Below are 27,484 nucleotides of genomic sequence, written 5' to 3' on the forward strand. Positions count from 1 at the left end.
CAGTGGCCAGGGCAAGGGGGGAGCCTAGGGGGACACCCCAGGAGGAAAGGGCCAGAGGGAGCTCAGAGGGGAGCAGTTGGAAATCGGGACCAGCGTCACCAACAGAGAGCAGGGGAGAGGAAGGGAGTCAGGTATCAAGCGCTGGCAGCTCACAACAGGAGGGAGGGCACGAGTCAGGAGTGGCCACACCTCCATCAGGGAGCGAAGAAACGGTCAGACGGAAAGTGGAAGGTTGGGCGCGCGCGCCAAGTTCAAATGCACAGGAAGGTGGCGCAGTAAGCAGCCCGGAAAGGGAGCCAGGTCCTAAAGCCCGGCGCAAGGAGACAGAAGGGTCCGGGGGGTCAACGTCAGAAGAGTCCCGGAAGGAAGAGACCCCGGGGGGCAGAGGGACCCAGAGAAGAACAGTCAGGCGGAAAAGGTGGAGTAAGGCTAGGATATTAAGTTGGTGTACAGGAGGCGGGGACCCAGACAGAGCTTCGCCGATCTAACCATAAGACGTAGAGTTGCACGCAGCAGCTTGAGAATGGGAACTGTAACTCAATAAAGACTTTTACTAAATGATCGCTGGCTAGCGTGATCCTCTGTGAGCTAGGATTGGGGAGCAACTCTGACAACATCATTCAGAAGTCATCTGCTTGTGTGAACAATATTAGTGTGGGAGCCCTGAACTCAGTTTTTTGGGGGTTTTTTTTGCTGCAGTATGCTAGGAATCTTTAGCATACCTCCTGTATTCTGGCACCAGCAGCTGTTGTGTGTGTGTGTGTGTGTGTGTGTGTGTGTGTGTGTTCCATGTGAATGGAGACCCATGCCAGTGCAGAGTCTTGCCCATATGATCACATCCACGGGCAAAAATATTATTTCTATATTTAAATCGTTAACCTACCACATCTCATGCTCATTAGATTGTCTCCAAACAAAAGCCTAGCTATAAAAGATGAACTATCATGGATCAGAGGTATAACATGGAGAAATTATGCAGAGGATAATTAAGTCTTTCTAGACACAATTATTACTTTGGCAGCATGTGTGAAAGACTTGGAGTCACCTATTGATTCTAATTATTAAAAGTAACTGAATCACCGAATTTTTCTAAAATTGGCTTCTGGTAATGGGGATTAATATGAAATTAAGCCATTATATTGAAAAGAAAAGAAATTGACCCCCATCCGTGCATAGCATCAGAATCTTTGATTTTTTTAAAAATCACTGTTGAATTTTTATCACTTGTAGTCACTTGTAGCATTGAGGACTTTGCTGGAAATGATAGTCAGATCTGTGAACTAATGAGATTTAGGTGATTTTTGATGGTGGTAGGATTTGGGGATGATACTTCACTGTATCGTTTGACAACAAGGCAGATCAGCTCTCTTCAAATTTCAGACAATGCCTTGTTAGGAGTGTTCCAACAGACCGTACGTTTTTATAAGGCTTGTAAATAGCTGTTTGTTTCACCACCTGTGGCAAGAAAATATTCCTCCAATCTCACCTTTCCTTAAAAAAATAATGTTTAAGGTGTGTGTGTGTTCATTGACTGGGGAAGCTCCTGAACCCTTTAAGATTATTTGATCCACTCTTCTGGCCTCAAGTCATGTGCCTCTCTCTATGTGTAGATCTGCATCCTGCCCCTTATATATAAGACCTGCAGTCTCACAAGACTATACAACATGATTCCAGGGGTTCTGAAAAGCATCATTGGAAGTGAGGTGTTTGGGGTGTGAAGCTGATAGACAATCCAGAACTGTTCCAGTGGAATTTGACAAGAGAAGGAATAACATGATTTGAAACTTAACTCTTACATTAAGTACTGAAGCAAACCATCTCCCTGTTTTACTGTGAGAGCATTAGCTTTGTGCTAAGTAGTAAAAATGCAGTGAAACCTGTGTGGATAAAGGTGTCAAGTCTTATTCATGAGTCTTTCAGATCTTGAAGAAGAAACACATTACCACCCCCTTTTTCTCCCAAAGTACATACACAAGTACAAAATTTTAAATGGAACCAAGAACTCTTAGTTAGAGGATGGATTCTCGTTCTTGTCTCATGTTGGGTCATAGCGGCAGGTGGGGTTGTGGGTGAGGAAGAGGAAGAAGGGAGGCAAGAGTAACCGCGGGGATTGCATAGTGCAGCCTTTCTCAACCTGTGGGTCCCCATATGTTGTTGAACTACAACTCCCATCACCCCTAGCTAGCAAGGCCAGAGCTCAGGGATGATGGGAGTTGTAGTCCAACAACATCTGGGGACCCACAGGTTGAGAACCGCTGGCATAGTAGAAGGTGAAAATGTCACACAGGCAGCTCATGGGGCAGGAAACATTTAATAATCTAGGGAGAAGTACATTATATTTTTTTAAGATGCTTGGAAAGGGCCATCTGTTTTAGAGTTGCAAAATGAATCTGCCAGCCTCCAGACTCTCCAGAAAGGCCTGCTGTGGAAATAAGGGAGTGCTTTACCAGGCTATGCTATGATGTGTGGGTGGCCTGAGTAATGGTGACTTGTCCAAAGCCAACCTAGAGAGCTTTGTGGCTGAATCAGGATTTGAACCCAGATCTTCCAGATCTAATATTCTGCTTAGTGATAGCTACTTCACAGTTCTCTTGTGTGAAGAGGGACAGAGTAGACTATTTTCAGGCTTGAATGTTGTGGGAAAGGGTAGAGAAAGGGGTTTGTTTCTCTGTGCTTTACTTCATTGTCTTCCCATCTTCTGACACATATTTAGCGACCAAACCTTCAGGAGAGGCATTGTATATTTTATGTTTGTGGAATGTAACGTTACGTCTCCTTAATCCTTGGAATAGGATGCAGGATTGCTGAACTGACCATCCCATAGACACTACTTCCATCCATTGTATCTGTGTGACAAAATAGGCTCCAACTTGGACTAGTGTGTAATTATAAATACCCAATCAGCATGTAATTTGCTTTTAATTATGAAATCTAGAGATGGAAAACTCTCTAATGCAGTTAATAATTCTTCCTATACAGTACTTCTAATTTCTATTAGAAATGGGCCCTGTCAAACAAAATTATATCACTAATAATACTTTATTTATATATAGTCTGAAAAGTACCTGGTATGGTATATAGCATAATCAGGAAATTATATAATATAAATCAATAAAAAGTTCAAATGCGACTAGCAGTCCATTTCTGAAAGCAAAAACAAGGAACATAAAATGTGGCTAACACTTAAAAACAAAGCAACAACTCAACAGCAGCAAGGATAAAAGATGTTACACATTTAAAAAGTGGAAGCAATAAAATGGGATGTTTTAACGTTTTAAATGCCTGCTGAAATAAAGGGTCTTCAAACTGCTTTATCTGCGCATAAAGGTAAAGGTAAAGGTACCCCTGCCCGAACGGGCCAGTCTTGCCAGACTCTGGGGTTTGTGCGCCCATCTCACATCTATTGGCCGGGGGCCAGCGCTGTCCGAAGACACTTCCGGGTCACGTGGCCAGCGTGACAACGCTGCTCTGGCGAGCCAGAGCCGCACACGGAACGCCGTTTACCTTCCCGCTGGTAAGCGGTACCTATTTATCTACTTGCCCCCGGGGGTGCTTTCGAACTGCTAGGTTGGCAGGCGCTGGGACCGAGCAGCGGGAGCGCACCCCGCCACGGGGATTCGAACCGCCGACCTTTCGATCGGCAAGCCCTAGGCGCTGAGGCTTTAGCCCACAGCGCCACCCGCGTCCCCTTATCTGCGCATAACTTACCCTAATTGGAATTTTACAAAATTATACTTAGGCTGTTGTGGTTTTGTTTTTGTTTTTTTGCTACCTCTTTACAACTCGGACGCTTTGTAAAACTAAAGTGTGGAGTGATGGGTGTTTGGCTGCACAGCTGTGATTCCACGCAAAAAATGTGGTCCAATTTAAGCCGGAGGACCAAGTGGTATGAGATCCAACAGAAGATGGCTGTTGGTCATTCAGAGGCTACAGGACCTTGGATAGCTCCAAGGCTCTCATCTTGCCTGTGTTCTTATATACTTAGCTAAGCCCCACATCATCAGACTGTGGGTTGCCTCTTAGGGCTTGGACCCTGGCACTTCATTTTTTTTGGGGGGGGCCCTCCAATGTTCAGGGTTGTTTGTAAGATCGGCCTCTGGTTGATAGCTTGGACATGCAGGAGACACCAGCTAGGGATGCTTGAGGAATTCTGACGTGAACAGGCCTGATCCCCAAATCCCAAAACATAATTATCCTTTGAATTTCACACTTCTCCAGATTTTGTAGTGCAGAGAAGCGACCAACCTCAAATGGTGGATTTGGAGCAGTATTTGATGATCTCCTTCTACTGGTCCACAATAGAAAGTGTCCTTTCCTACTGCATCACAGTGTGGTACGCTGGTTTGACATCAGCTGATAGGAAGTGCCTACAGAGGGTGGGGAATACAGCACAAGATATTATGGGCTGTCCCGTGAATCCGCTGGATGAAATAGTGGAAGAACATTGCCTCAGGAGAGTGAGGAAAATTCTCAGGGATGATTCACACCCTGGACGGCACTTTCTTGATCTCCTGCCCTCGGGCTGAAGATACAGAAGCAGGATTAGTCGCACCAACAGGGTAAAGAACAGCTTCTATCCGTGGGCTGTTAGGCTGCTGAGTGAAAAGATAACAACAGGGCGACTGACTTTCACGTTTGGTGTGTGTGTATCAGTAAACGAGGGGAATTAAGACTAAGAGAGCTGGGTGGGGGTGCTCGTGTAATCTCACTGTATACAAGTTGTACAAGTGACAATAAAGTATTACAATTACAATTTCAGTATGGTGCACAGCAAAATTGAAGACAGATTTAACCAATGGAGCATGGTTTGGCCAGGAATCTCCCCACTGAAATGAACCAGAGTTGTGCAAGAGTAGGAAATCGTCCTGGTGGATTGTGAAAGAGAAGGAACAGCATTTATTTTCTTCTTTGCACAACCCTGGTGTAAGGCTGTGAGAATCAGCTATGCCACGCTCCCTTGTAACTTTCCCCAAATGGTCTAAAAGCGGAGAGGCAACTGAACCTCTCTTACTGCCTTACGGATGCTCCCAAATCTCCCGTCTGCAGCTCTTGGTGATTGCTGAGCAAAGCTTCCATTTTATCACACGCAGCCTTTGAAGCGCACTATTGTTCAGCGAGGCGAGAGCATCCGAGTGTGACACCGCAGCCACTTAATAGCGTGGAAAGTTCAAGTTGAGTGTTTGCAGTGCTTCCTTTCCCCTTTCTCAAGGCATATCCTTCATATCCACACCCCCACCTCCTCTCACCCCCTTTGACTGACATACGGGCCATTGAGTGATGGCGCGACCTCTGTTGTGTTGCTATTTACACTTCGCCTGAAGTAATTTCCTTTGCCGGCAACTGCTTTCACAGCAGAGATGCGATAGGAGAGTCACCAAGTTGCGGTGGACAGGTTGCTGGAGGTTGCTCAACAATAGGGGCCTCTTAGGATTGTCCTGCTGGAATTCTTGCTCCTCTGGGTATTTGGCAGTTTCTAAGCAAAAATAGCAATGGAGCACTTCTACTGCATGTCTTTTAGGTCTGTCTTTTCTATTATATTCAGTCTCACACTGTTTTTAGTTGTGTGTTGTCTGTCCATTCCCATCGTGTCTGCGGTGCAAAGCTGCTGTAATAAAATAAGTTTCTTTTTTAATTTTTTAAATTTTTATTAGCAATTTCAACATAACAAATTATCAAACCATATAATCGTATACATTATTTTCCCCCTCCCCCTCCCTCCCCCACCAAAGACTTCCCTCAGCTTCTCTCTCTGATTTCTCAGCACATTTTATTCTCTGCACGTTATAAAATTTTACATATCTATCAGGGGATGATTAGCTGCTTGTGCTTAAAATAGTGCCCCTTCAGAGTTTGTGCGACCCCACAAACCTCTGTGTGTGACAGAGCTCCTCAGACATGTCTGCTCTAGTCACTTGTAGAGTCCGACAGTGGCTGTCTGCGGAAGCGCTTCCAGCAAAGAAGTTCCTTAACGGAAACGCGTCTCCTGGACTCACAACGTGACAGCTTCCGGCGAAGCATAGGTCTCCCTGCAGTTGCTTCTGACACCTCCCCGCTATTTTCGCTCGAAGTGTCTCTCACCCCTTTCTCTCCCCTGCTGCTTCCTGCCTGGGCTGCTGCGTCTCTCTCAGCATTACTGAGATCCTCCTCCAGAGACCCCGCGCTCCCCCTGCTGGTCCCTGCTTTGGCTGTTGACTCTCTCCCAGTCTCTGGGAGTCCTACCACTTCCCTTTCCTCCGATGTCAGTTCCCTGACATCCACCTCCCCTCCAGGGCCCCCCTCTCCCCCGCCCCTACTCTCTCCTCTGGGCGGTGAGGAGCTGAAACCCCTAAAAGAATCCTCTTCATCTTCCGACGTCTCGAACATTTCCCTCCATCGGTCTTCGTTCCGACTCGCTGAATCCTCCTCCACCTCGGAATCAGCGAACCCCTCCAACTCTTCTTCTTCGTCGGTGGTGGCGAAGTATTCCCTCCGGAACCTCGCCACTGGCTGGGGTTTCCGAGGGAATCTCTGATGAAAAGTTTCAATCAAAACCTCGTCATCTACATCCTCTGCCCTGACCCAGGTGTTTTCCGACTCCGGCTCCCCTTCCCACATTACCAAATACTCTACTTGCTCTCCCCTCCACCTGGAATCGAGAATCTCCGCTACATGGTAGCTGTGTTCTTTTTCCTCCATAGCTGGTCCCCTATTGACCCTCCCCTCTCTGTCCCCTATATACGGTGACAGCAATGATCTGTGGAACACTGGGTGCAACTTCATGTGGTTCGGTAACCGGAGTCTGAAAGCCACTGGGTTGACCTGTTGCGTGACTTCAAATGGGCCCAGCCTTTTGGGTCTTAACTTCTTACAACCTCCTTTAAATGGTAACCCTTGGGTGGACAACCACACCTGGTCCCCCACCCTAATGCTTTCTCCTTCCCTTCTGGTTTTGTCTGCCTGCCTCTTATATTCCTCCTTCGCCCTGTTTAAATTAAGTTGGAGCTGGCGATGGATCGCTTCCATTTCTTCAACGAACTGTTCTGCGGCTGGAACGCTCCAGTTCTCCCCCTCCCCCCCTGGGAAGGCTCGGGGATGACACCCGTGATTGGCCAAAAAAGGGCTCATTCCCGTGGACACGTTCTCCGCATTGTTATAGGCAAATTCTGCCAACGCCAGCTTCTCCGCCCAATCATTCTCTCTGTCATTCACATAACACCTCAAATATTGCTGGAGGACACCATTAGCTCTTTCCGCCTGCCCGTTGGTTTCTGGATGGCGGGCAGTGGAAAAATTCACCTCTACATGCAATAAGCTCATGAGCTTCCTCCAGAACCTGGAAGTAAATTGTTTCCCTCGGTCCGAAACCACCCTCAAGGGGGCACCATGCAATCTAAACACATTTTCCACAAACAATTTAGCGGTTTCTTCTGCTGTGACCGCATGTGAGCAGGCTATAAAGTGGGCCATCTTGGTTAACAGGTCTACCACAACCATAATGGCTGTCTTCCCTTTGGACCTGGGCAGATCAGTCATAAAATCTATTGCCACTGCCTCCCATGGTCTTTCCGGCGTGGGTAGTGGTTCTAATAAACCTGCCGGTGCCCGCCTCTCCCCCTTGGCTCGTTGACATCGGTCACACCCTCTCACATACTCCCTCACATCTTCCCTGACCTTGGGCCACCAGAATTCCCTGGTAACCAGCCACATGGTTTTGTGTTGCCCAAAATGCCCTGCTGTGGGGCTATCGTGCAGTTGCTTGAGTACCTTTTCCCTCAATTCTCCTTCAGGTACGTATAACGCTCCCTTGTAGTACAACGCCCCGTTTCTCTCCTCAAAACCCCCGGGTTTGTCTCCCTCCCTCCTGAGACCCCTGAGTTTGTCCTGGGCATATTCATCCTGCACCGTTCCCTCTATCAGTTCCCTTAGCCCCACCAATGCCGCCCCACACACCCAGCGGTCCTCGGGAATGACATGGGTTTCTTCGGGTGCACCCTCTCCCTCCAAATATTCAGGTTTGCGTGAGAGAGCGTCCGCCCTAACGTTCTCCGGGCCTGGTACGTAACAAATCTCAAAGTTAAATTTGGAGAACTCCTGGGCCCATCTCAACTGCCGTTGGTTGAGCACTCGCGCAGTTCTCCAATACTCTAGATTCTTATGGTCCGTGCGCACTTGCACCTTCTGTTGTGCACCAATTAGTAGGTGCCTCCATCTCCGGAAGGCCTCATAAATCGCAAGAAGTTCCCGGTCGTACACCGTGTAGTTTCTCTCAGATTTGTTCAGCTTTCGCGAAAAGAAGGCACACGGTCGCCACTCGGACCCCTCCTTCCCCGGCTGCAGAAGAAGCACCGCCCCTATGGCTCTGTCAGAAGCGTCTGTTTCGACCCTCAGCTTTTTTTGTAAATCCACATGTAGAAGTTGTTCGTCAGAAGCGAAGGCCTTTTTCAGTTCCTCAAACGCTCGCTCCGCCTCCCCCGTCCAAACAAACTTCTTTTTGCTGCTGAGACAGTCCGTGATGGGCGCCGTCAGGTGAGCGAAGTTTCGGATGAACTTACGATAAAAGTTTCCAAACCCTAGGAACCTCTGCACATCCTTCTTAGTCTTGGGTGTTTTCCATTCCAGCACCGCTTGAACCTTGCCGGGGTCCATGGCCAACCCCTTGTCTGACAAGCGGTACCCCAGGAATTCCACCTCCTTGGTATGAAACTGACACTTCTCCAGTTTCACCCACAGTCTGTTGGCTTGCAGCCTGCTCAACACTTCTCTGACATCTCTCACATGTTGCTCCTCATTCTCCGAATACACCAACACGTCATCTAAGAAGGCCACGCAATTCTTGTAGAGCAAAGGCCCCAGTACGTGGTTCATAAAGGCTTGAAAACACGCGGAGCCTGCTTGTAATCCAAAAGGCATAACGAGATATTCAAATGCCCCCAAAGGGGTGAACATGGTGGTCTTCCATTCATCCCCTTTCCTTATACGTATCAGGTTGTACGCCCCCCTTAGGTCCAGCTTTGTAAAAATCTTTCCTTTTCGCACCCTGGTCAAAATATCATCAATCCTGGGCATAGGAAAAGCCGCCGGCTCTGTCACTGCATTTAGGGCCCGAAAGTCACATACCAGCCTCGGCTTGTCCGTGTTTTTTTTATCCACAAAAAACACTGGGCTACCCCCCGCTGCCTTGGACTCTCTGATGAAGCCTCTCTTCAGGTTCTTGTCAATGAACGCTCGCAACTCCTGCATCTCCCTGTCTGACATGGCATACAACCTGCCTACAGGAAGCTGTGCTCCAGGGAGTAAATTGATCTGGCAATCAAAGGGCCTATGCGGGGGTAGTTGGTCAGCTTCCTTCTCGCTGAACACGCCGCTGAGATCAGCATACTGTGATGGCACCTTCCCCTTCTCCATCACTTCCGTCCCTGCTAGGGTGGCTTGGGCCCCTGCTGACCCCTTTTCCCCCCTGCAGTGTTCTAAGCAATGTGCGGAACCGAAGGAAACCACTCTTTGATGCCAGCCCACCAGCGGATCATGTAGGGCTAGCCAGCTCATTCCCAAAATAATGGGAGCGCCTCCCAAGGTGGCCACATTAAACGCTATCAGTTCTGTGTGCCTTGCCACCCTCATTATCATTGGGATGGTCTGCAAGCTGACGCCTCCTCCCAACAGTTCTCTGCCATCGATCGTGGTCACCTGCAGGGGGTTGCTTAAGGGGATAGTCTGTATCTGGTGTTCAGCAGCAAACTCCTTGCTCATGAAATTGCAGGAGCTGCCTGAGTCCAACAGCGCCTTTATTTTTAGGGGGTGTCCATTTTGCAACTCTAGCGACACTTCAATCACTAGAGCAGGTCGAGGAGCTTCTGGCACTGGCACTTGGGGAAGGGGCACTTTCACTGCTCTTTGGCCTGGCTGCAGTGCCCTGCTGGCAACCAGGCGTTGGCTTTTACCTGCTCCGTTTCTCCCTGCTCTTCCCCCTCAACAGTTCCCACCATCCCTTGCCATTCCTTCCTCTGGGGGCAGACTCTGGCAAAGTGGCCTGGCTGTTGGCAGAGATAGCATTTCCGGGGTCCCTTCCCCTCCTTCTTCGCCCCCTCACTGGGCTTTGAAACTGCGCGCGCGCGGGCTGTTCCGATTTCCATCGGCTCTGCCGGCGGGAAAGCTGGCTCAGGAATGTCTGGAATGCGTAACTCCTTCCAACGTTCCCCTCTCCCTTCCCGCCTCTCCAAGGCTCTTGCCTCCTGGCGCGCTCCAATGGTCAGCGCAGATTTGGTCAGCTGATCCATAGACACCGCCCTGGGGCTCCTGGCCAGCTCGTCTTTCACAGCTGAAGAAAGACCTTCTTCAAATAGCATCTGAATGGGTGCTGCCGATAAATCCCACCCCAATTTGTGAATCAGCATGGTAAATTCAGTCCAGTACTCACGGACAGATCTGCTTCCCTGCTTGCAAGCCATTAGCTGTCTGCGCACTACCCCCTCCTCAATATCGCTGGAGAACATGATATCCATTGCACGAAAGAATTTCATAGTGTCCTTCAGGATATCGTTGTGCGTTGCCATCAGGGGTCGAACCCAATCTCGCGCCCCCTTCTCAAGATGCCCAATTACGAAAGCAACTCGGGATTCCTCATCAGGGAACTCATCAAACTGCACATTCAGGGCATATTGCATTTCAGTCCTAAAGGCATGGTAATCCTTGGGGTCCCCCCCAAACTTCTGCACTAATCCTGGTACCTTTCTGGGGAACTGAGTGGTTCTCCCCTTCTTGTCTGCATCTTGAGCCCTCCTCTCCTCGAGCCTCGCCGTCTGCAGCGCAAGTTGGACCTCCAATGCTCGGTATCTGTCTTCCAAGCTTGGACCAGCTCCACCCCCTGCGGCTCCGGCTCCTGCTGGGTCGCTCATGATGCCTTCTCCTGCACAGGCAGCGTACAGAGACTGTCGGACTGCTATCAGGGGATGATTAGCTGCTTGTGCTTAAAATAGTGCCCCTTCAGAGTTTGTGCGACCCCACAAACCTCTGTGTGTGACAGAGCTCCTCAGACATGTCTGCTCTAGTCACTTGTAGAGTCCGACAGTGGCTGTCTGCGGAAGCGCTTCCAGCAAAGAAGTTCCTTAACGGAAACGCGTCTCCTGGACTCACGACGTGACAGCTTCCGGCGAAGCATAGGTCTCCCTGCAGTTGCTTCTGACACCTCCCCGCTATTTTCGCTCGAAGTGTCTCTCACCCCTTTCTCTCCCCTGCTGCTTCCTGCCTGGGCTGCTGCGTCTCTCTCAGCATTACTGAGAACCTCCTCCAGAGACCCCGCGCTCCCCCTGCTGGTCCCTGCTTTGGCTGTTGACTCTCTCCCAGTCTCTGGGAGTCCTACCACTTCCCTTTCCTCCGATGTCAGTTCCCTGACATCATCCTTACATTATCTATCTAACATGTTATCAACCAATAAATTTGTGTATGTTTATTCAAAACCTGCCAAGGAGTCCAGTCCATTTTGTTGTCTTTTTAGATAATTTGTAAAAAGCTCCCATTCTTCCTTAAAGCCACAGTTGTCCTTGTCCCGCAGTTTATATGTCAGGTTAGCCAACTCTGCATAACTCATCAATTTTTCTTGCCACTGTTCTTTCGTTGGGATTTCCTCATTCTTCCATCCTTGTGCTATCAAGACTCTTGCTGCTGTTGTAGCATACATAAATAAATTCTTTGTTTTTCTTGGCAGGTCTTGTCCTACAATCCCTAACAAAAATGCTTCTGGTTGTTTTTTTTTACAAATGTCATTTTAAACATTTTTTTCAGTTCATTGTATATCATTTCCCAATAATTTTTAAGTAATAAAATAAGATTCAAGCCTGCATCTGCTTTGGTGGGCTCTTGCCACAATAAAATGTGTTCAGGCTTTAAGGTGTCCCAAGTTTATTTGCTGTGTTTGTTGCAATGGACTGGCACAGCCCCTCTCCTAGATTTTACTTGTCTTTCGGACTTGTTTCTTCTCCCTGCCTCTCCAGTGCCAATGTGAAGTTGAAATACGTATTTGACTAGGTAGAAGTGTTGCAGAAACTATTTCAAGCAGACCCCATTTGGTTTTTGCATAAGCAATGTAATAATCAGTTACTGAACTGAGAAACAAATGTTTCCAGTGCAACTGCTTGTCCACATTTATAAAACAAAAATGATTTTGTAAATCCCGCTTTTAAATGGGTGACATGGTTGCATGGTCTAGTGAAACCTGTGCAGCAAATGAACTTTGCATCTAAAGACCTGTAGAAGAAGAAGAAGAAGAGAAGAAGAAGAAGAGTTTGGATTTGATATCCCGCTTTATCACTACCCGAAGGAGTCTCAAAGTGGCTAACATTCTCCTTTTCCTTCCTTCCCCACAACAAACACTCTGTGAGGTGAGTGGGACTGAGAGACTTCACAGAAGTGTGACTGGCCCAAGGTCACCCAGCAGCTGCATGTGGAGGAGCAGAGACGCGAACCCGGTTCCCCAGATTACGAGTCCACCGCTCTTAACCACTACACCACACTGGATCTCAGGTCAGGAATGAGCAAGGAATAGATTTGGATCTCCTAGTGCAGTGCTTTCCAACCTTGGACTACAACTTCCATCATTCATGAGCTGGCTAGGGATGATGAGAGTTGTAGTCCATCAATGTCTGGGGACCCAAGTTTGAAGATCACCCTGCTGTAGATCACTTGGTGATTTGCAGTAGGTGGTTAAAGTAGGGGTGGCTAACCTTTTTGGGTTAAGGACTACATTGACTCCAAGATCAACCCTTCTGGGGGCTGCGTGGTCAAAGTGGGCATAGCCAAAATGTAAAAGTGGGTGTGGCCGTTTTGGGGTGGGCTGTAATGTGTATGGGTTGCTCGTGCGTAAGTTGCCGCCTCTCCAGGCTTTGTTGCCTTGCTAAACCTTTCAGTCTGGGCAGCCCTTCACTTCGTGGCTGCCTCAGTCGCTAGCAGAATCCGTCAGTGGGCGTTTCTTAAATCTTTTCCAACATAAAAGTTGTTTGACACCCAGTCTCCTCCTACTCTCTCTGCGCGGAAGTCTTCTGCGCAGGGTGGGCGTGGGTAGCGGAGGACCCGTGCTCTCCCTGCTGGTGTCCGGTGAAGAGTCCTGGAGCCCTTTCGCCGATTCCCCCATCAGCCCCTCTATATCCCTGGTGTTGCGCTGATTTGCTTCCCCATCTGCAGAGCTGCCTCTCTCCCTGCTGGGCCCTTCTCCAGCATCATTTGAGAGCCTTCCCTCCGCCTCTAGCTCCGATGTCAGTTCCCTGACATGGGCTTAGAAGATTAAAAAAATAAGATGGCATATTTGGAGTTGGGAGATTGAGAGCTCGAAAAAACCAGGGGGGCTGAGTGAAGGGAGGAGTAGAACAAGTGAACTCAAGCTCCAATTCTTATGATGACTACTTTGAATGGGAACAGTGGAAAGCCACTGTTCTGCAGTCTGGCATTCCTGCCTCTCAGGTTGCAATGGATTCCAACAGATGAGTTCTGGAACCAAATGGAGATGAGTTTGAATATAGTAGCCGAGGTATGTCTTCAGGTCTTCACGCATCCTGGCCAGCACAGCAAATAAGTGGCCTGATTGCATAGTACTTGTAAATATTACCTGGTGAGGCTTGCAGCAAGAGGGCATCCCTGCTGTGTTGCCTGTCATTGTACCTTGATGGTGTGCTAAACCCCTCTCCAGCCTCGTAGCCGCTTGCTGGAATTGCTGGGTGTTCATGATTCTCAGACTTGGTTCACTGTCTCTATTATGGTAGTTTTTTAAAAAAATGCTTTATTTTCAGTGCAAAATTACAACATAAAATATAAACAAAATAATACATTAATCAAAAAATCAAAGAAAGAAAAAAAGAACAACCACAAAAACGTAAGCAAACACACATACATACACTTTGACTCCCTTCCATCCTTTTACGACTTCAACTTTTCATTTTATCTTAATTGTTCTGTTATATATATATAACAATGGCATGGCCCTCCTTCCTTATATCAAGGGCACTACAGACAAAATTAGCAAAATCCTCCATAAACACAATATCAAAACAGCCTTCTGCACCAACCAAAAAATAGCCAATATCCTCAGAAACCCAAAAGACAAAATCCAGCTGGAAAACCAAGGGGTCTATGAAATACCCTGCAAAGTCTGCCCAGCCACGTACATTGGACAAACAAACAGACGAATAAATGCACGTATCGCAGAACACAAGAATGCCGTCAAAAAAGAAGAAAAAACTTCCTCTCTTTTCCAACACATGAAAGAAACAGGACACGAAATTAATTTTGCAGATTCCAAATTGCTCTTTAACATGGAACATCACCACAAGAGAATAATCATGGAAGCCATCGAGATAGAGAAACACCCTCACAACATGAACAAGCGTGACGACACGTCCCGCCTGCCAGACATCTGGAAATTAGCCCTCCCCACAAAAACCGACACCAGAACCAGAGGCACACAGAACGCCGTCACCAATCAACCACACCAGACCCAAACCCAGACCCTCTCCACAGACATATTACAGACTCCATCCAGTAGCCAAACTATAGTGGCACCTCCGGATGCTGCACCCCCCTGCAATCCCTACACAGATCTGGCTGGCACAAGGCACAAAACCACAGCTCGCCCCTATACACGAAGCCAAGCCAGAGCACAACAAAATGCAGCACAGCCATCTTCTCAGAAAAACTCTTCACAAGCTCAAGAGGTCAAGACACGAAAGTTTTAGCAACTAATCTACACTTAATGACCCACCCAGTGGTATTCAGAATATCACTCATGAAATCACTCAAGATATCCCTCAAGTAATTAAGGAACAAAAGAAGAAAAGGCACACTAATCTAGGAACTTCCTCTCTGCCCAGAACGTTGGAGGCTATACACCACACCCCTCAACAGTATTTATAGGAACTCAAACACCAGATTCTGCTCTGTTCCAGTAACAAGAAGCCGAAAGCACCAGCCTGAAGATGACGAGTGAGACCTCGTCGAAACGTCGCACAGACACCCCGACTCTTACACGGGAAGACACCCGAAGACACCAAAACCTGCATATATATATATATATATATATATATGTTATTTCTAGCTTTAGACCTTTTATAACCATTTCTTCATTCCCTTGACACCTTGCAAACTTCATTTATTACATACTGATATGTTAATTCAAGAACAATGTTTTTTCATATGCTCTTTAACATAGTCCCATTCTTTTATTAATTGTATGTCTGATTGTCCTCTTAAGACTGCCGTTAACCTTGCCAAATCTATGTATTATGGTAGATTTCATGAGCCCATGAGCTGAGGATTGGAGGTCCACCATGCAGACCAATGACAATGGCACTTTGTACTTTATGCAAGTTTTAGCTGTCCTGAAATCTCATCAAGAAATTTGGGGGAATTGTAATTGCGGGTCGATAGGAGTTTCTTAACTGTCAATTTGGGGAGGAGGGGGCATGACTGTTAAATTACTTTGGCATTGCATTTGTAGCATAGAAGTATCCATGATATTGCTCTTTGAAGTTATTCCTTTTTAAATCAAAAGACTCTTATCTCCAGCATTAAAAGATTCTATCTGCGAAGCACTCTGGTGGAGAATTTTAAATTCACGCCAGTCAGGAAATTGAGACTTACGGTCCCTGCGGCAAAAGTAATAGCCACAGTGCATACATATATTACGGTGTAAACTTAATGGCTCTATAAATACAGTAGCAAAAAAATACTGCAGACAGGCAAGAGTGCCGAGCTGCAAAGGCTGAGAGGACCATAAACTTGGCATGTGTGACATGTAAATCTTTGGCGGCAACGTTGTGTGGCGGATGAGACTCACAGACAGGGAACACACATTCTTCCAGTTGCGAAGCGAGGCTTTTGCAAATATTCATTGATTTGGACTGTTGGAGTCTCTTTCCTAGCCATCTTCTCCACCCCCAAGTTCTTTGCTTTTTTATAGCCAGCATCTTCTCCCTCTTTAGAGAGCCGCTAATACAATGCTAACTTAGAAGTGGCAGGAAAGCTAATTAATTAAGCACTAATTGTCAAGCCAATTGTTGCTAGGCTTAACATTTGACTTGTTTACTATCTGGAAATAAAAAGGAAAAGAACTAATGATCTAACAAATTGCTCATCGCTCATAAATGTCCACATTGTTGTATGTATCAATGATTATTTTATGAAGTAGGCATCTTCCCCCCCCCTTTTCCTTTTAAAGGCAATCCAGAAGTGGTGTAAACGTGATGGGTATGATGTTTAAAATTGTCTAGGTAGCCGTGGAGACAAATGGTTTGCCTAATAAAGCTTAATGACTGATTTTTCCCTCCACTAATCAGAGCTAAGAATGTGCTTCATTAAGATAATTAACTGAGTAGTTGCTTAACTGTCAGTCCTAGACACAAATTCCCAGGTTCCTTGCTTTTCTCTAAATAAAAGCCAGAGAAAAAAAAGATCCTGGCTCCTTTTAATCATCTTTATTAGTAAGATGATGGGCAAAAGGGTTATTAATTTTTTTTAAACGCAGTTCTCTGCCTGGAGCTGCGACATTTCAGATAGTACGGAACATACTGTTGGTGTGCCAGCCAGAAAGAATATTTTAGTTCATATGTTGGTCTGGCAACAGAGAGATAAATTTGAAGTTAGTTTTTTGTTATGAAGAGCTGAGCTGCATCCAGCCAGAAATTTAACACAAGTAGGCCATCAGACCTTGGCGCTTCCTCAGTGCTGCCAAAGCTTGAACTATAGAGCAGAGCCCAAAGCTCCACTCAGGATGCTCCCTGGATAGTTGGTTTAAATGTATCTGGAAATCTGCATCTTTATGTGATTTGATTATTTGTTCTACTTGTACCTTCTCTCTCCGCCCCTCCCCAAGCTCAGAGTGGCATAGATAACCTGTTCTGACCTTTCAACCATAGTTCTAGTTACAGGTAGGTAGCCGTGTTGGTCTGCCGTAGTCGAAACGAAATTAAATAAATAAATAAATAAATAAATAAATAAATATCTGAAGAAGTGTGCATGCACACAAAAGCTCATACCAATAACAAACTTAATTGGTCTCTAAGGTGCTTCTGGAAGGAATTTTTAAATTTTGTTTCTTTTAACCATAGTTAGCCAATATACCTGAAGGAGCGTCTCCACTCCCATCCTGCCCGGACACTGAGGTCCAGTGCCGAGGGCCTTCTGGCGGTTCCCTCGCTGCGAGAAGCCAAGTTACAGGGAACCAGGCAGAGGGCCTTCTCGGTGGTGGCACCCGCCCTGTGGAATGCCCTCCCACCAGATGTCAAAGAGAAGAACAACTACCAGACTTTTAGAAGACATCAGAAGGCAGTCCTGTTTAGGGAAGCTTTTAATGTTTAATAGGTTATTGTATTTTAGTGTTTAGAAGCCGCCCAGAGTGGCTGGGGAAACCCAGCCAGAAGGGCGGGGTATAAATAATAAATTATTATTATAATTTGGGGATCATTCCGTTTGCTAGAAAGCTTACGTCCCTTCCGTGGTGTGTTGCGTCTACGTTGCAGCCATGTTTATCACTTGCCAGATTCTTTCCTAACAATGACTTGCCAGTGGGATTATGGAGAACTGAAACCATGATGCGTGACAGAATTTCCATCAATCCCTATTTTCCCCTAGATATTTTGGAGTAATAATTGGTGTAAGTGAAGGCACTTATTCAACATCTTTATCAACGACTTGGATGATGGACTCAAGGGCATCCTGGTCAAATCTGCAGATGACACCAAACTGGGAGGGGTGGCTAACACCCCAGAGGACAGGATCACACTTCAAAACGACCTTGACAGATTAGAGAACTGGGCAAAAACAGACAAGATGAATTTTAACAGGGAGAAATGTAAAGTATTGCACTTGGGAAAAAAAAAAAAAAAACAAGATGGGTGACACCCGGCTTGAGAGCAGTACATATGAAAAGGATCTAGGAGTCTTGGTTGACCACAAACTTGACATGAGCCAACAGTGTGACGCGGCAGCTAAAAAAGCCAATGCAATTCTGGGCTGCATCAATAGGAGTATAGCATCTAGATCAAGGGAAGTAATAGTGCCACTGTATTCTGCTCTGGTCAGACCTCACCTGGAGTACTGTGTCCAGTTCTGGGCACCACAATTCAAGAAGGACACTGACACACTGGAACGTGTCCAGAGGAGGGCAACCAAAATGGTCAAAGGCCTGGAAACGATGCCTTATGAGGAACGGCTAAGGGAGCTGGGCATGTTTAGCCTGGAGAAGAGGAGGTTAAGGGGTGATATGATAGCCATGTTCAAAGATATAAAAGGATGTCACATAGAGGAGGGAGAAAGTTTGTTTTCTGCTGCTCCAGAGAAGCGGACACGGAGCAATGGATCCAAACTACAAGAAAGAAGATTCCACCTAAACATTAGGAAGAACTTCCTGACAGTAAGAGCTGTTTGACAGTGGAATTTGCTGCCAAGGAGTGTGGTGGAGTCTCCTATTTTGGAGGTCTTTAAGCAGAGGCTTGACAACCATATGTCAGGAGTGCTCTGATGGTGTCTCCTGCTTGGCAGGGGGTTGGACTCGATGGCCCTTCTGGTCTCTTCCAACTCTATGATTCTATGATTCTAGGTGAGTCTCCCTGGGGGGAGCATTCCACAAATGGGGAGCCACCTGTTCTAGTGTTGCCACCCTCCATACCTCTAGTGCAGGGGGCAAACAAAGAAGGGCCTCAGGTGATGATGGCAGGTCTGCCCGGGTCCCCATCGTTCTGCCCGGACACTGAGGTCCAGCGCTGAGGGCCTTCTGGCGGTTCCCTCCCTGCGAGAAGCCAAGTTACAGGGAACCAGGCAGAGGGCCTTCTCGTTGGTGGCTCCCGCCCTGTGGAACGCCCTCCCGCCAGATGTCAAAGAGAAGAACAACTACCAGACTTTTAGAAGACATCTAAAGGCAGCCCTGTTTAGGGAAGCTTTTAATGTTTAATATATTATTGTATTTTAATATTCTGTTGGGAGCTGCCCAGAGTGGCTGGGGAAACCCAGCCAGATGGGCGGGGTATAAATTTGTTGTTGTTGTTGTTGTTGTTGTTGTTGTTGTTGTTGTTGTTGTTGTTGTTGTTAATATTAATATTGGGGGAGGCTGTCCTGGAGGTATTGCGGTTCTGAGCTTCATTAGGCTTCATTAGGTCAAAACGAACACTTTGAACTGGGGCGGGAAACTAATTGGCAGCCAGTGCCGTCAGGTCAGGGTCAGTGTAATATGCTCAAACTGTCTTGTCCCAGTGAGAAAGTTGGCCGCTGAATTCTGCACCAGCTGAAGTTTCCAAACAATCTTCAGAGGCAGTCCCACGTATAGTAGTTGCGTATCACAGCTGAGCAGAACCTCAAGCCCAGCCCTCCAGCTGCCACACAACAGTAATAGTGTAATGAATGTTGCTTTATGATATGGGTATGATTTATTTCCTGAGAAATGAATCTTGCACTCAGTGTACAACATGCACCTGTGGCCCAAACATTGTGGGGTTTGATCTGTCCTTTGGCTTGGACTCCCCCTGGTGGAAGAGGGGAATTGTTCTTTCTGATTTCACCCAAGTACCATTTCATCACAGTACTGAAAAACGCGTTTCTTGCAATTCTTTCACTGTAATTAGGAGGACAGGTAAATCACTCGTGAGAATAATTTAAGAGAATTAAGTGAAGGCTCCAAAACTTGAATATCTGAGTAAGCTGTTGTCTTTTCGTAAATACTTATCTTTGCAGCTCTATGTCATGAATCATAAACATAGTCCTTACCATCCTAATGTGAGGGTGGGAAATATTTTTCATTATTCACTTTCCCCCTTTCTCTTTCAGAGTTTTCACGTCTTCCACAATGAATCCAGTTTACAGCCCCGTTCAACCTGGGGCTCCTTATGGAAACCCTAAGAACATGGCCTATACAGGTAAGGTTGCTTATATTCCCATGCTCAGAGGCCTAGTTCCCATGCAGGTCATGTGCCTTTTTATGGGATGTACCATTTCAGATGGAAGGTGGGGCGGGGCTAATCAAACAATGCTCTTTAATACCCCCACCTCCACTCTCTGCATGTAGAAAGCTAGATCCGGGATGGCAAGTCTTAGCTGGGTTTTAGCCTTGTGAAGTTCTCTCTCTGTGTGTTTTGCTTTGTACATTTGTTCCTGAGAGCAGCACCTATCGGCAGCTTGAAGTGGTGTAGTTCAGATACAGGTTTTGTGTGTACCAGGCAGCTGGTTAAGTCAGATAAGTCGAACCCTTCCAAGAAGTGCGTTGCTGTAACCAAGTTTTGTTGTTCTTCTGGGATCTTGTTGTTACCCTTGGAGTTTCCTTCAGCGCACCAGCTTTTGTTTCGATAAGATTTCTCTCCTCAGGCATGTTCTAATGTGATACTTCAATTTGGGCTTAACATTTGGTATGTCTGCCCTATGGGATCTCATCACTTATCTTCAGTCTGCATGCCTAAAAAAAGTCAGTGGTTTCTCTCTCTGCTGATGGCTGCTTCCTTCTGCATAAATAACTCTCTGTAAGTTACAGTGATGAACTTTGCCGTGAATTGCCACTGATGTAACCTGTGAATATTGCACAACAAAACTCAATCATATGTTAGCAATTACATCTGCTGAAAATACAAAATGAAAAAAAAGAGGCCCCAATCCAGTTATTTATTGCTGATGGTTTCTTGTTTTAGTTGCATGCCCATGTGAAAAGGATCTAGGAGTCTTGGTTGACCACAAACTTGACATGAGCCAACAGTGTGACGCGGCAGCTAAAAAAGCCAATGCAATTCTGGGCTGCATCAATAGGAGTATAGCATCTAGATCAAGGGAAGTAATAGTGCCACTGTATTCTGCTCTGGTCAGACCACACCTGGAGTACTGTGTCCAGTTCTGGGCACCACAATTCAAGAAGGACACTGACAAACTGGAACGTGTCCAGAAGAGGGCAACCAAAATGGTCAAAGGCCTGGAAACGATGCCTTATGAGGAACGGCTAAGGGAGCTGGGCATGTTTAGCCTGGAGAAGAGGAGGTTAAGGGGTGATATGATAGCCATGCTCAAATATATAAAAGGATGTCACATAGAGGAGGGAGAAAGGTTGTTTTCTACTGCTCCAGAGAAGCGGACACGGAGCAATGGATCCAAACTACAAGAAAGAAGATTCCACCTAAACATTAGGAAGAACTTCCTGACAGTAAGAGCTGTTCGACAGTGGAATTTGCTGCCAAGGAGTGTGGTGGAGTCTCCTACTTTGGAGGTCTTTAAGCAGAGGCTTGACAACCATATGTCAGGAGTGCTCTGATGGTGTTTCCTGCTTGGCAGGGGGTTGGACTCGATGGCCCTTGTGGTCTCTTCCAACTCTATGATTCTATGATTCTATTCTATGATTCTATGATTCTCTCAACTGCCCATGCCCATGCCTCTCAATTTCCTCATTAGGGTTCCTTAGTGAAAAACACAGATAAAATTTCCCTGTAATTATTAGAAGTTGTTTATTTTCTGCAACTGTATTGATGAATCAGCATCTAGATTTGGAATATATGACATTTCCTTTTTCTACTAATGTGCCCTGTCAGCAACAGTAGACTTAGTAGCAGGGCAACACTAGTCACTCTTGGAAGAAACTGTTTTTCCAAATCCCTTTTGGTTCCAATTCAGGCCTGGATGGGGGAGCAAAACTGTCTTGGTGGTTCTGTGGGGTGACGTTTGCTGAGAGAAAGATAAGGGATATGCGACCCTGACGATTCTGTTAGACCAGGGGCCGGCAACCTCAGGCCGATGGGCCACAAGCGACCTACAGGGGTCGTTTAACCACCCCACAAGCCGACCCCGAACCGAATCGAGCCGCCCGCTCGATGAGTCCCCGCCCGCTGCGCTAAAGCGGTGCGGCGCAGGAACTCGCTTCTGAGATGCCAGAAATTGCATCTGCGCAGACGCTGGAAATCGTGGGCATGGGCGCTTATGTGCGCCCGCAATCCGGCCCACGGAGGAATCTCCGCCGGAGTGAACTGGCCCAGGCAAGGTAAACCTCTGCTGACCCCTGTGTTAGACCTTTTGATACATTTGGCCACGGTATCCTTCTGGGTAGGCTGTCCAGGTTAGGTGTGGGAGGTGGTTTTTGGCAGTGATTCTCTTCCTACTTGGATGGCTGTTTCCTGAAGGTGGTGCTGGGAGCTTACTGCTCAGCCCCTTGGCTGTCATACAGCCCTTACTGTCAGAAAATTATTCCTGGTTTTTACTCGGAATCTCCTGTTTTGTAACTTGAATCCATTGGTACTGGTTCTACCCTCCAGAGCAGGAAAAAACAAGCTTGTTCCATCTTCTACGTAGCTTTTTATTCGTTGTTGTTGTTGTTGTCATCGTCATCTACTTATTATTATCTACTTATTTAGTGAATGCCACCCAGAGAACTTGATGTTATGGAATGACATACACATACCATAAATAGGTACGGTGGTACCTGTCAGTATCTCAGCTCACAGTCAGAGGTAACTGGCCTCCCCCGGGGCAAACTGAGTGAGATACTTGTTGACCTTCCGTCTGCGTCTCCCGGCAGGCAAGGTCGTAACTCGGCGATTCTCCTCAGCAGACGTGAGAAGAACACACCCTCTGCTTCTCTCTCCCAGCTCCCCCCCCCCCCAGGGAGGGGAAATGAGACAGACAGGAGTCTATTTACATGGCTTTTATTCCTGTCATTTCAGCAGTACATAGAAACGTGACTGCACCTTCCAGACTCCAACAGAAGAGTCACAACTCCTCCCCTGTGCTTCCAGCACAGGTCAGATGACACTCTGAGCTAACATCCGGTGCTCAGTACAGAGAATAGACTCCCCCTGTTTCCCAACAGTACAGTTCGAGACAACAACATCCTGTTTTGCTTTCCAGCCACCTGCAGCTGGCTTTTGCATTGCTGCTTTTACCCTAAATGGTTCCTAAATGGCTGAGTTGTCGAATAAATCGGCTCCTGAGCACCGCAAACCTGGAAGTAAGTGTTCCGGTTTGTGAACGTTTTTCGGAAGCCAAATGTCTGACGTGGCTTCCGATAAGTGCAGGAAGCTCCTGCAGCCAATCAGAAGCTGTGCCTTGGTTTTTGAACTGTTTCGGGAGTCAGACGGATTCCCAGAACAGATTAAAGTCGAGAACCCAAGGTACCACTGTAATAGAAAATGGGGCCAGTATCTATATGTCCTAGAGCTTTTTGTCACTTTGCAGACAGGAGTGATGCTCAACTGTTCTGGGATGCTGTTCTGGGATGCACCAGTTGCCACATTATAACAGACTATTGTAAGTCTTGCCAACAAAGGTCCGTATAGTTAAAGCCATGGCTTTCCCAGTAGTGATGTATGGAAGTAAAAGCTGGACCATAAAGAAGGCTGATCGCCGAAGAATTGATGCTTTTGAATTATGGAGCTGGAGGAGACTCTTGAGAGTCCCATGGACTGCAAGAAGATCAAACCTCTCCATTCTGAAGGAAATCAGCCCTGAGTGCTCACTGGAAGGACAGATCCTGAAGCTGAGGCTCTGATACTTTGGCCACCTCATGAGAAGAGAAGACTCCCTGGAAAAGATGTTGGGAAAGATGGAGGGCACAAGGAGAAGGGGACGACAGAGGACGAGATGGTTGGAGAGTGTTCTCGAAGCTACCAGCATGAGTTTGGCCAAACTGCGGGAGGCAGTGGAAGACAGGAGTGCCTGGCGTGCTCTGGTCCATGGGGTCACAAAGAGTCGGACACAACTAAACGACTAAACAACAACAACAACATTGTAAGTCTACAACTACTATGTTGTAGATCTTGAAAGAAGCTGCCATGTGTCCTACAGAGTCTAGTTGTTTTGTTTGGAAGTGTCTTCATTGCTGCTGCCGCAGCCGGTAGCAAGAGACTGTCTCTGAAAAACCTTCTCAGTAGGAAATTAGGAAGATGGGCATTTTGACCAATGCCAGTTGGCATGCAGGGACCTAAAATATGAGCTGAGCATCTAGTGCATAGAAAGGTGACGGAATGGGGCAGCTTAAGAGGTGCAGATACCTGGGGAGAGAGAGACCTGAGGAGGAATGATGTCATGGCTGGTGATCCATATGAATTGCATAAGAGGCAAACCTGCGCAGGATCTGGAAACAGAACGATATATTGGAACAGACAGAGTGTTCCAGCAGAAAATCAGGAAATGGCTATAAGGGAATAAGAGTTCAGGAGAGGCTGAGAATAAGCATTCATGCCATGTCTGAGCTTGATTCTTTGTGTGTCTTTGTAATATGCATGAAGATAAATGTTGTTTAATAGTGTCAAAATATGTTAACCTCCTAAACGTAGAAGACAAGCTTATGGGGCTGTGATAATCTAATGTGTTCTGCAGGCAGCTGTATGAAAGAGATGCATTTAAAACTCATAGGGAAAAATAGGAAAATAGGAGGTTTTCTCTGTGGCCTTGGCTGCTGAAGGAGCAAAGGGCTTTATATGCTAAAATAACAAATAACCCTGTTGCAATTAGACTAACAAAGGTGCCACAAGACACATTTGTAGTTGACAAAGGTAGCACTCAGTCTCCTGGCATTTGTAAATACTTGTTTTTTTCTCAAGTGATGCAATATACATTTTGTTCAGAGTTTTCCATGAACTATCTTCTTCTGGCTGAAGTTGTATATTGAATAGCCTTTTAAAAATCTCCTTATTTCGATGTGCTTTCTCCTTCAAATTCAGCATTATTATTCCTGCTGAATCTATATTGTGAGATAGCGTGCAGCAAAATGGCTGGAGCGATGCTGAAATGTTGAGTGAGCCTTATGTATTGGAATGGGTGGTTGCCTTCCTTTTGCATGACTGCAGTTTAGCAGAAATGTCAAGCACCTTGGCTTTATTCTGGCTGCATGTCAATGACAGGTAACTGCTCTGTCTGTCTTAACATCTGATGAATCAAATGAGCTATATGAATTGATTACACCAAAGTGTTTTATTTGAGCTACCTCGTCTTTTGAAAGGGAAGGCTGCAGTTTTAGTAGCTGTTGATCCAAATAAAAGGCATTTACTCACTTTCAGGACCAACACTGTTCCAGTGACATAGACCTGCTGAAAACCCTAGTGTTCTATCTAATTTGAATTGATTTAAAATAGATAAGCCTCCCCCCCCCAAAAAAAACAGGGATAGAGAAGCTGGTATCCTCTAGATCAGCCATAGGCAAACTCTGGCCCTCCAGATGTTTGGGACTACAATTCCCATCATCCCTAGCTAACAGGACCGGTGGTCAGTTTCACTTTGCAGGCAATGTCAGCGTCGTTTGTGCAGGTTCTCTTTGCTATTTGCTTGTGTTCTTTTGGTGATGAGAGAAATTGGGGTTGGCCTAGGGTGCAGTTGCTTGTTGTGATTGGCTGTGGCGACCTTTGTTTTCATGTGTGAGTGGTGTGTGTGTGTTTTTTTGAATCAGGTTCGCCATATTGATTCATATGCTGTTGGTGGATTCCTGTTGGGCTGTGTATGTACCCTTGGGGTCTTACGATGCAGTCAAATGTCACAATTATGTACCTTTGGCTAACACTATGGGTTCCTTGCTCAATCTTTCCAAGATTATGGAATATAAAGGTGGATTAATTTAGAAGCCATAGCAAAATGTTTTTAGGTATGTTAGTACAGTGGTGCCCCGCAAGACGAATGCCTCGCAAGACGGAAAACCCGCTAGACGAAAGGGTTTTCCATTTTTGAGCTGCTTCGCAAGACGATTTTCCCTATGGGCTTGCTTTGCAAGACGAAAACGTATTGCAAGGGTTCCGATTTTTTTTTTTGCTCCCCCCTTTTTCTAAGCCGCTAAGCCGCTAATAGCCTTTTAGCCGCTAATCCGCTAATCCTTTAATAGCCGCTAAACCGCTAATAGTGCTAAGCCGCTAATCCGCTAATAGGGTTGCTTCGCAAGACAAAAAAAACCGCTAGACGAAGAGACTCGCGAAACTGATTAATTTCGTCTTGCGAGGCACCACTGTATTTGGTTCCATTTTGTATTTTTCTATATCCTGCTCCTATTATTATTATTATTATTATTATTATTATTATTAGGGAGTGAAAAAATCAGTGAAAAATTGGGGTATATGCTTTGATAAGGTATTGTGGGCAGTTACAGAAAATAAAACCTGATGCATGGATGCAAGCAAGCAAGCAAGCAAACACACACACGTACACACCTATGAGAGTTTATGTGAATATGCCATGTTTGCTGATTCAGGTATTTGAAAGAAACACCATTTAAAAGTTTAGGTATGTGCAGAGAGCTCTTTGCTTTCTTGCTTGACTCCGATTTGGATGAGCCCAAAGCTCCAGTTTACTGTCTTCTTCTTCCCATTCAGCAAATATTCTGTGGAGTATCAGCCATTCTGTTACCTAATTCTATTGCCATGGATTTGTGGCAGGCCAAAGGACTAACCTCATCATAATGAACTCAGAGGTGCTCCCCAGGGCATCCCATAATATAATTTAGCTCTTCTAGTAAGAGCCGCAATTTGATCTATTTCTCTTTGCCATTGAGTGGCGATAGTAATTAAATAGTGATGTTTTGAAAAATCAGCAGAGGTAACTTAGCTGGATAAAGCGTTCACCAATAAATGCACTCATAATTTTTTTCCTGTTGATGAAGTGTCTCCTTGATTCAACAGGAAAAGTATATTGACAGGGCTAGAAAAATAATTCTAGTGTCTAGGCAGTGCCAGCATCAATCTTTCATGCGGCCAACTTGCAGAAGCTTGAATAAATATTTCAAAGTAGTAAGACTCAGCAGTAAACTTCTACGAGTTCACGCACCTGGGATTTTTCCGGCCTTGCATATTGAGCAACTATGAAGTTCTTTTCTCTTTACATTGCATTAATGAATGTATGTGGCATTTAAAGAAATATCCCAGCCTGATACTCGAACATATGTATATACTGATGATCTCACTTGCTTTTGGTCAGGGATCAGCAACCTTTTTCAGCCATGGGCCGGTCCACCGTCCCTCAGACCTTGTGGGGGGCTGGACTATGGTGTTTTTTTTTGGGGGGGGAATGAACGAATTCCTGTGCCCCACAAATAACCCAGAGGTGCATTTTGAATAAAAGCACACATTCTACTCATGTAAAAACACCAGGCAGGCCCCACAAATAACCCAGAGATGCATTTAAAATAAAAGGACACATTCTACTCATGTAAAAACACACTGAATCCCAGACCGTCCACGGGCCAGACTGAGAAGGCGATTGGGCCGGATCTGGCCTCTGGGCCTTAGTTTGCCTATCCATGCTTTAGGTAGTAAAATGGTAGTTGTAATAGTGGTGGTAGTAGTAGTAGTAGTGAGTGTGTGGTTTTTATTATTAGTATTAATTATATGCCACCCATCTGGGCAGCTCCCAACCAAACTTGAACTTGAACTTACTATTTGAGCCTCTTTTCAAATAGATCTCTCAGCCTAATCTATGTTGTGAGATACCTGTGAATAATCAGAACCCTGCTGGATCAGACCAAAAGCCTATCTAGTTCAGTCTTTTTTTTGCTCACAGTGGCCAACCAAAGTCCTGTTGGAAACCACAA

General features: G+C 46.1%; 1 protein-coding gene across 5 annotated transcripts in view; it reads left to right on the forward strand.

Annotated features, from left to right (window-relative positions):
• The window catches only part of FAM168A (family with sequence similarity 168 member A), a 188,735-nt gene that overhangs the window by 63,887 nt on the left and 97,364 nt on the right, over nt 1–27,484 (forward strand). For all 5 annotated transcript variants that reach the window (XM_082219587.1, XM_082219584.1, XM_082219588.1 and 2 more), the window contains exon 3: nt 19,780–19,868. In XM_082219587.1, coding sequence (XP_082075713.1) covers nt 19,799–19,868 — 70 coding nt within the window. In that variant the 5' untranslated portion in view covers nt 19,780–19,798. The remainder of the gene's footprint in view (nt 1–19,779; nt 19,869–27,484) is intronic.

This window comes from Podarcis vaucheri, assembly GCF_965113315.1.
Source record: "Podarcis vaucheri genome assembly, chromosome: 4".
In the NCBI taxonomy this organism is placed as follows: Eukaryota; Metazoa; Chordata; class Lepidosauria; order Squamata; family Lacertidae; genus Podarcis; species Podarcis vaucheri.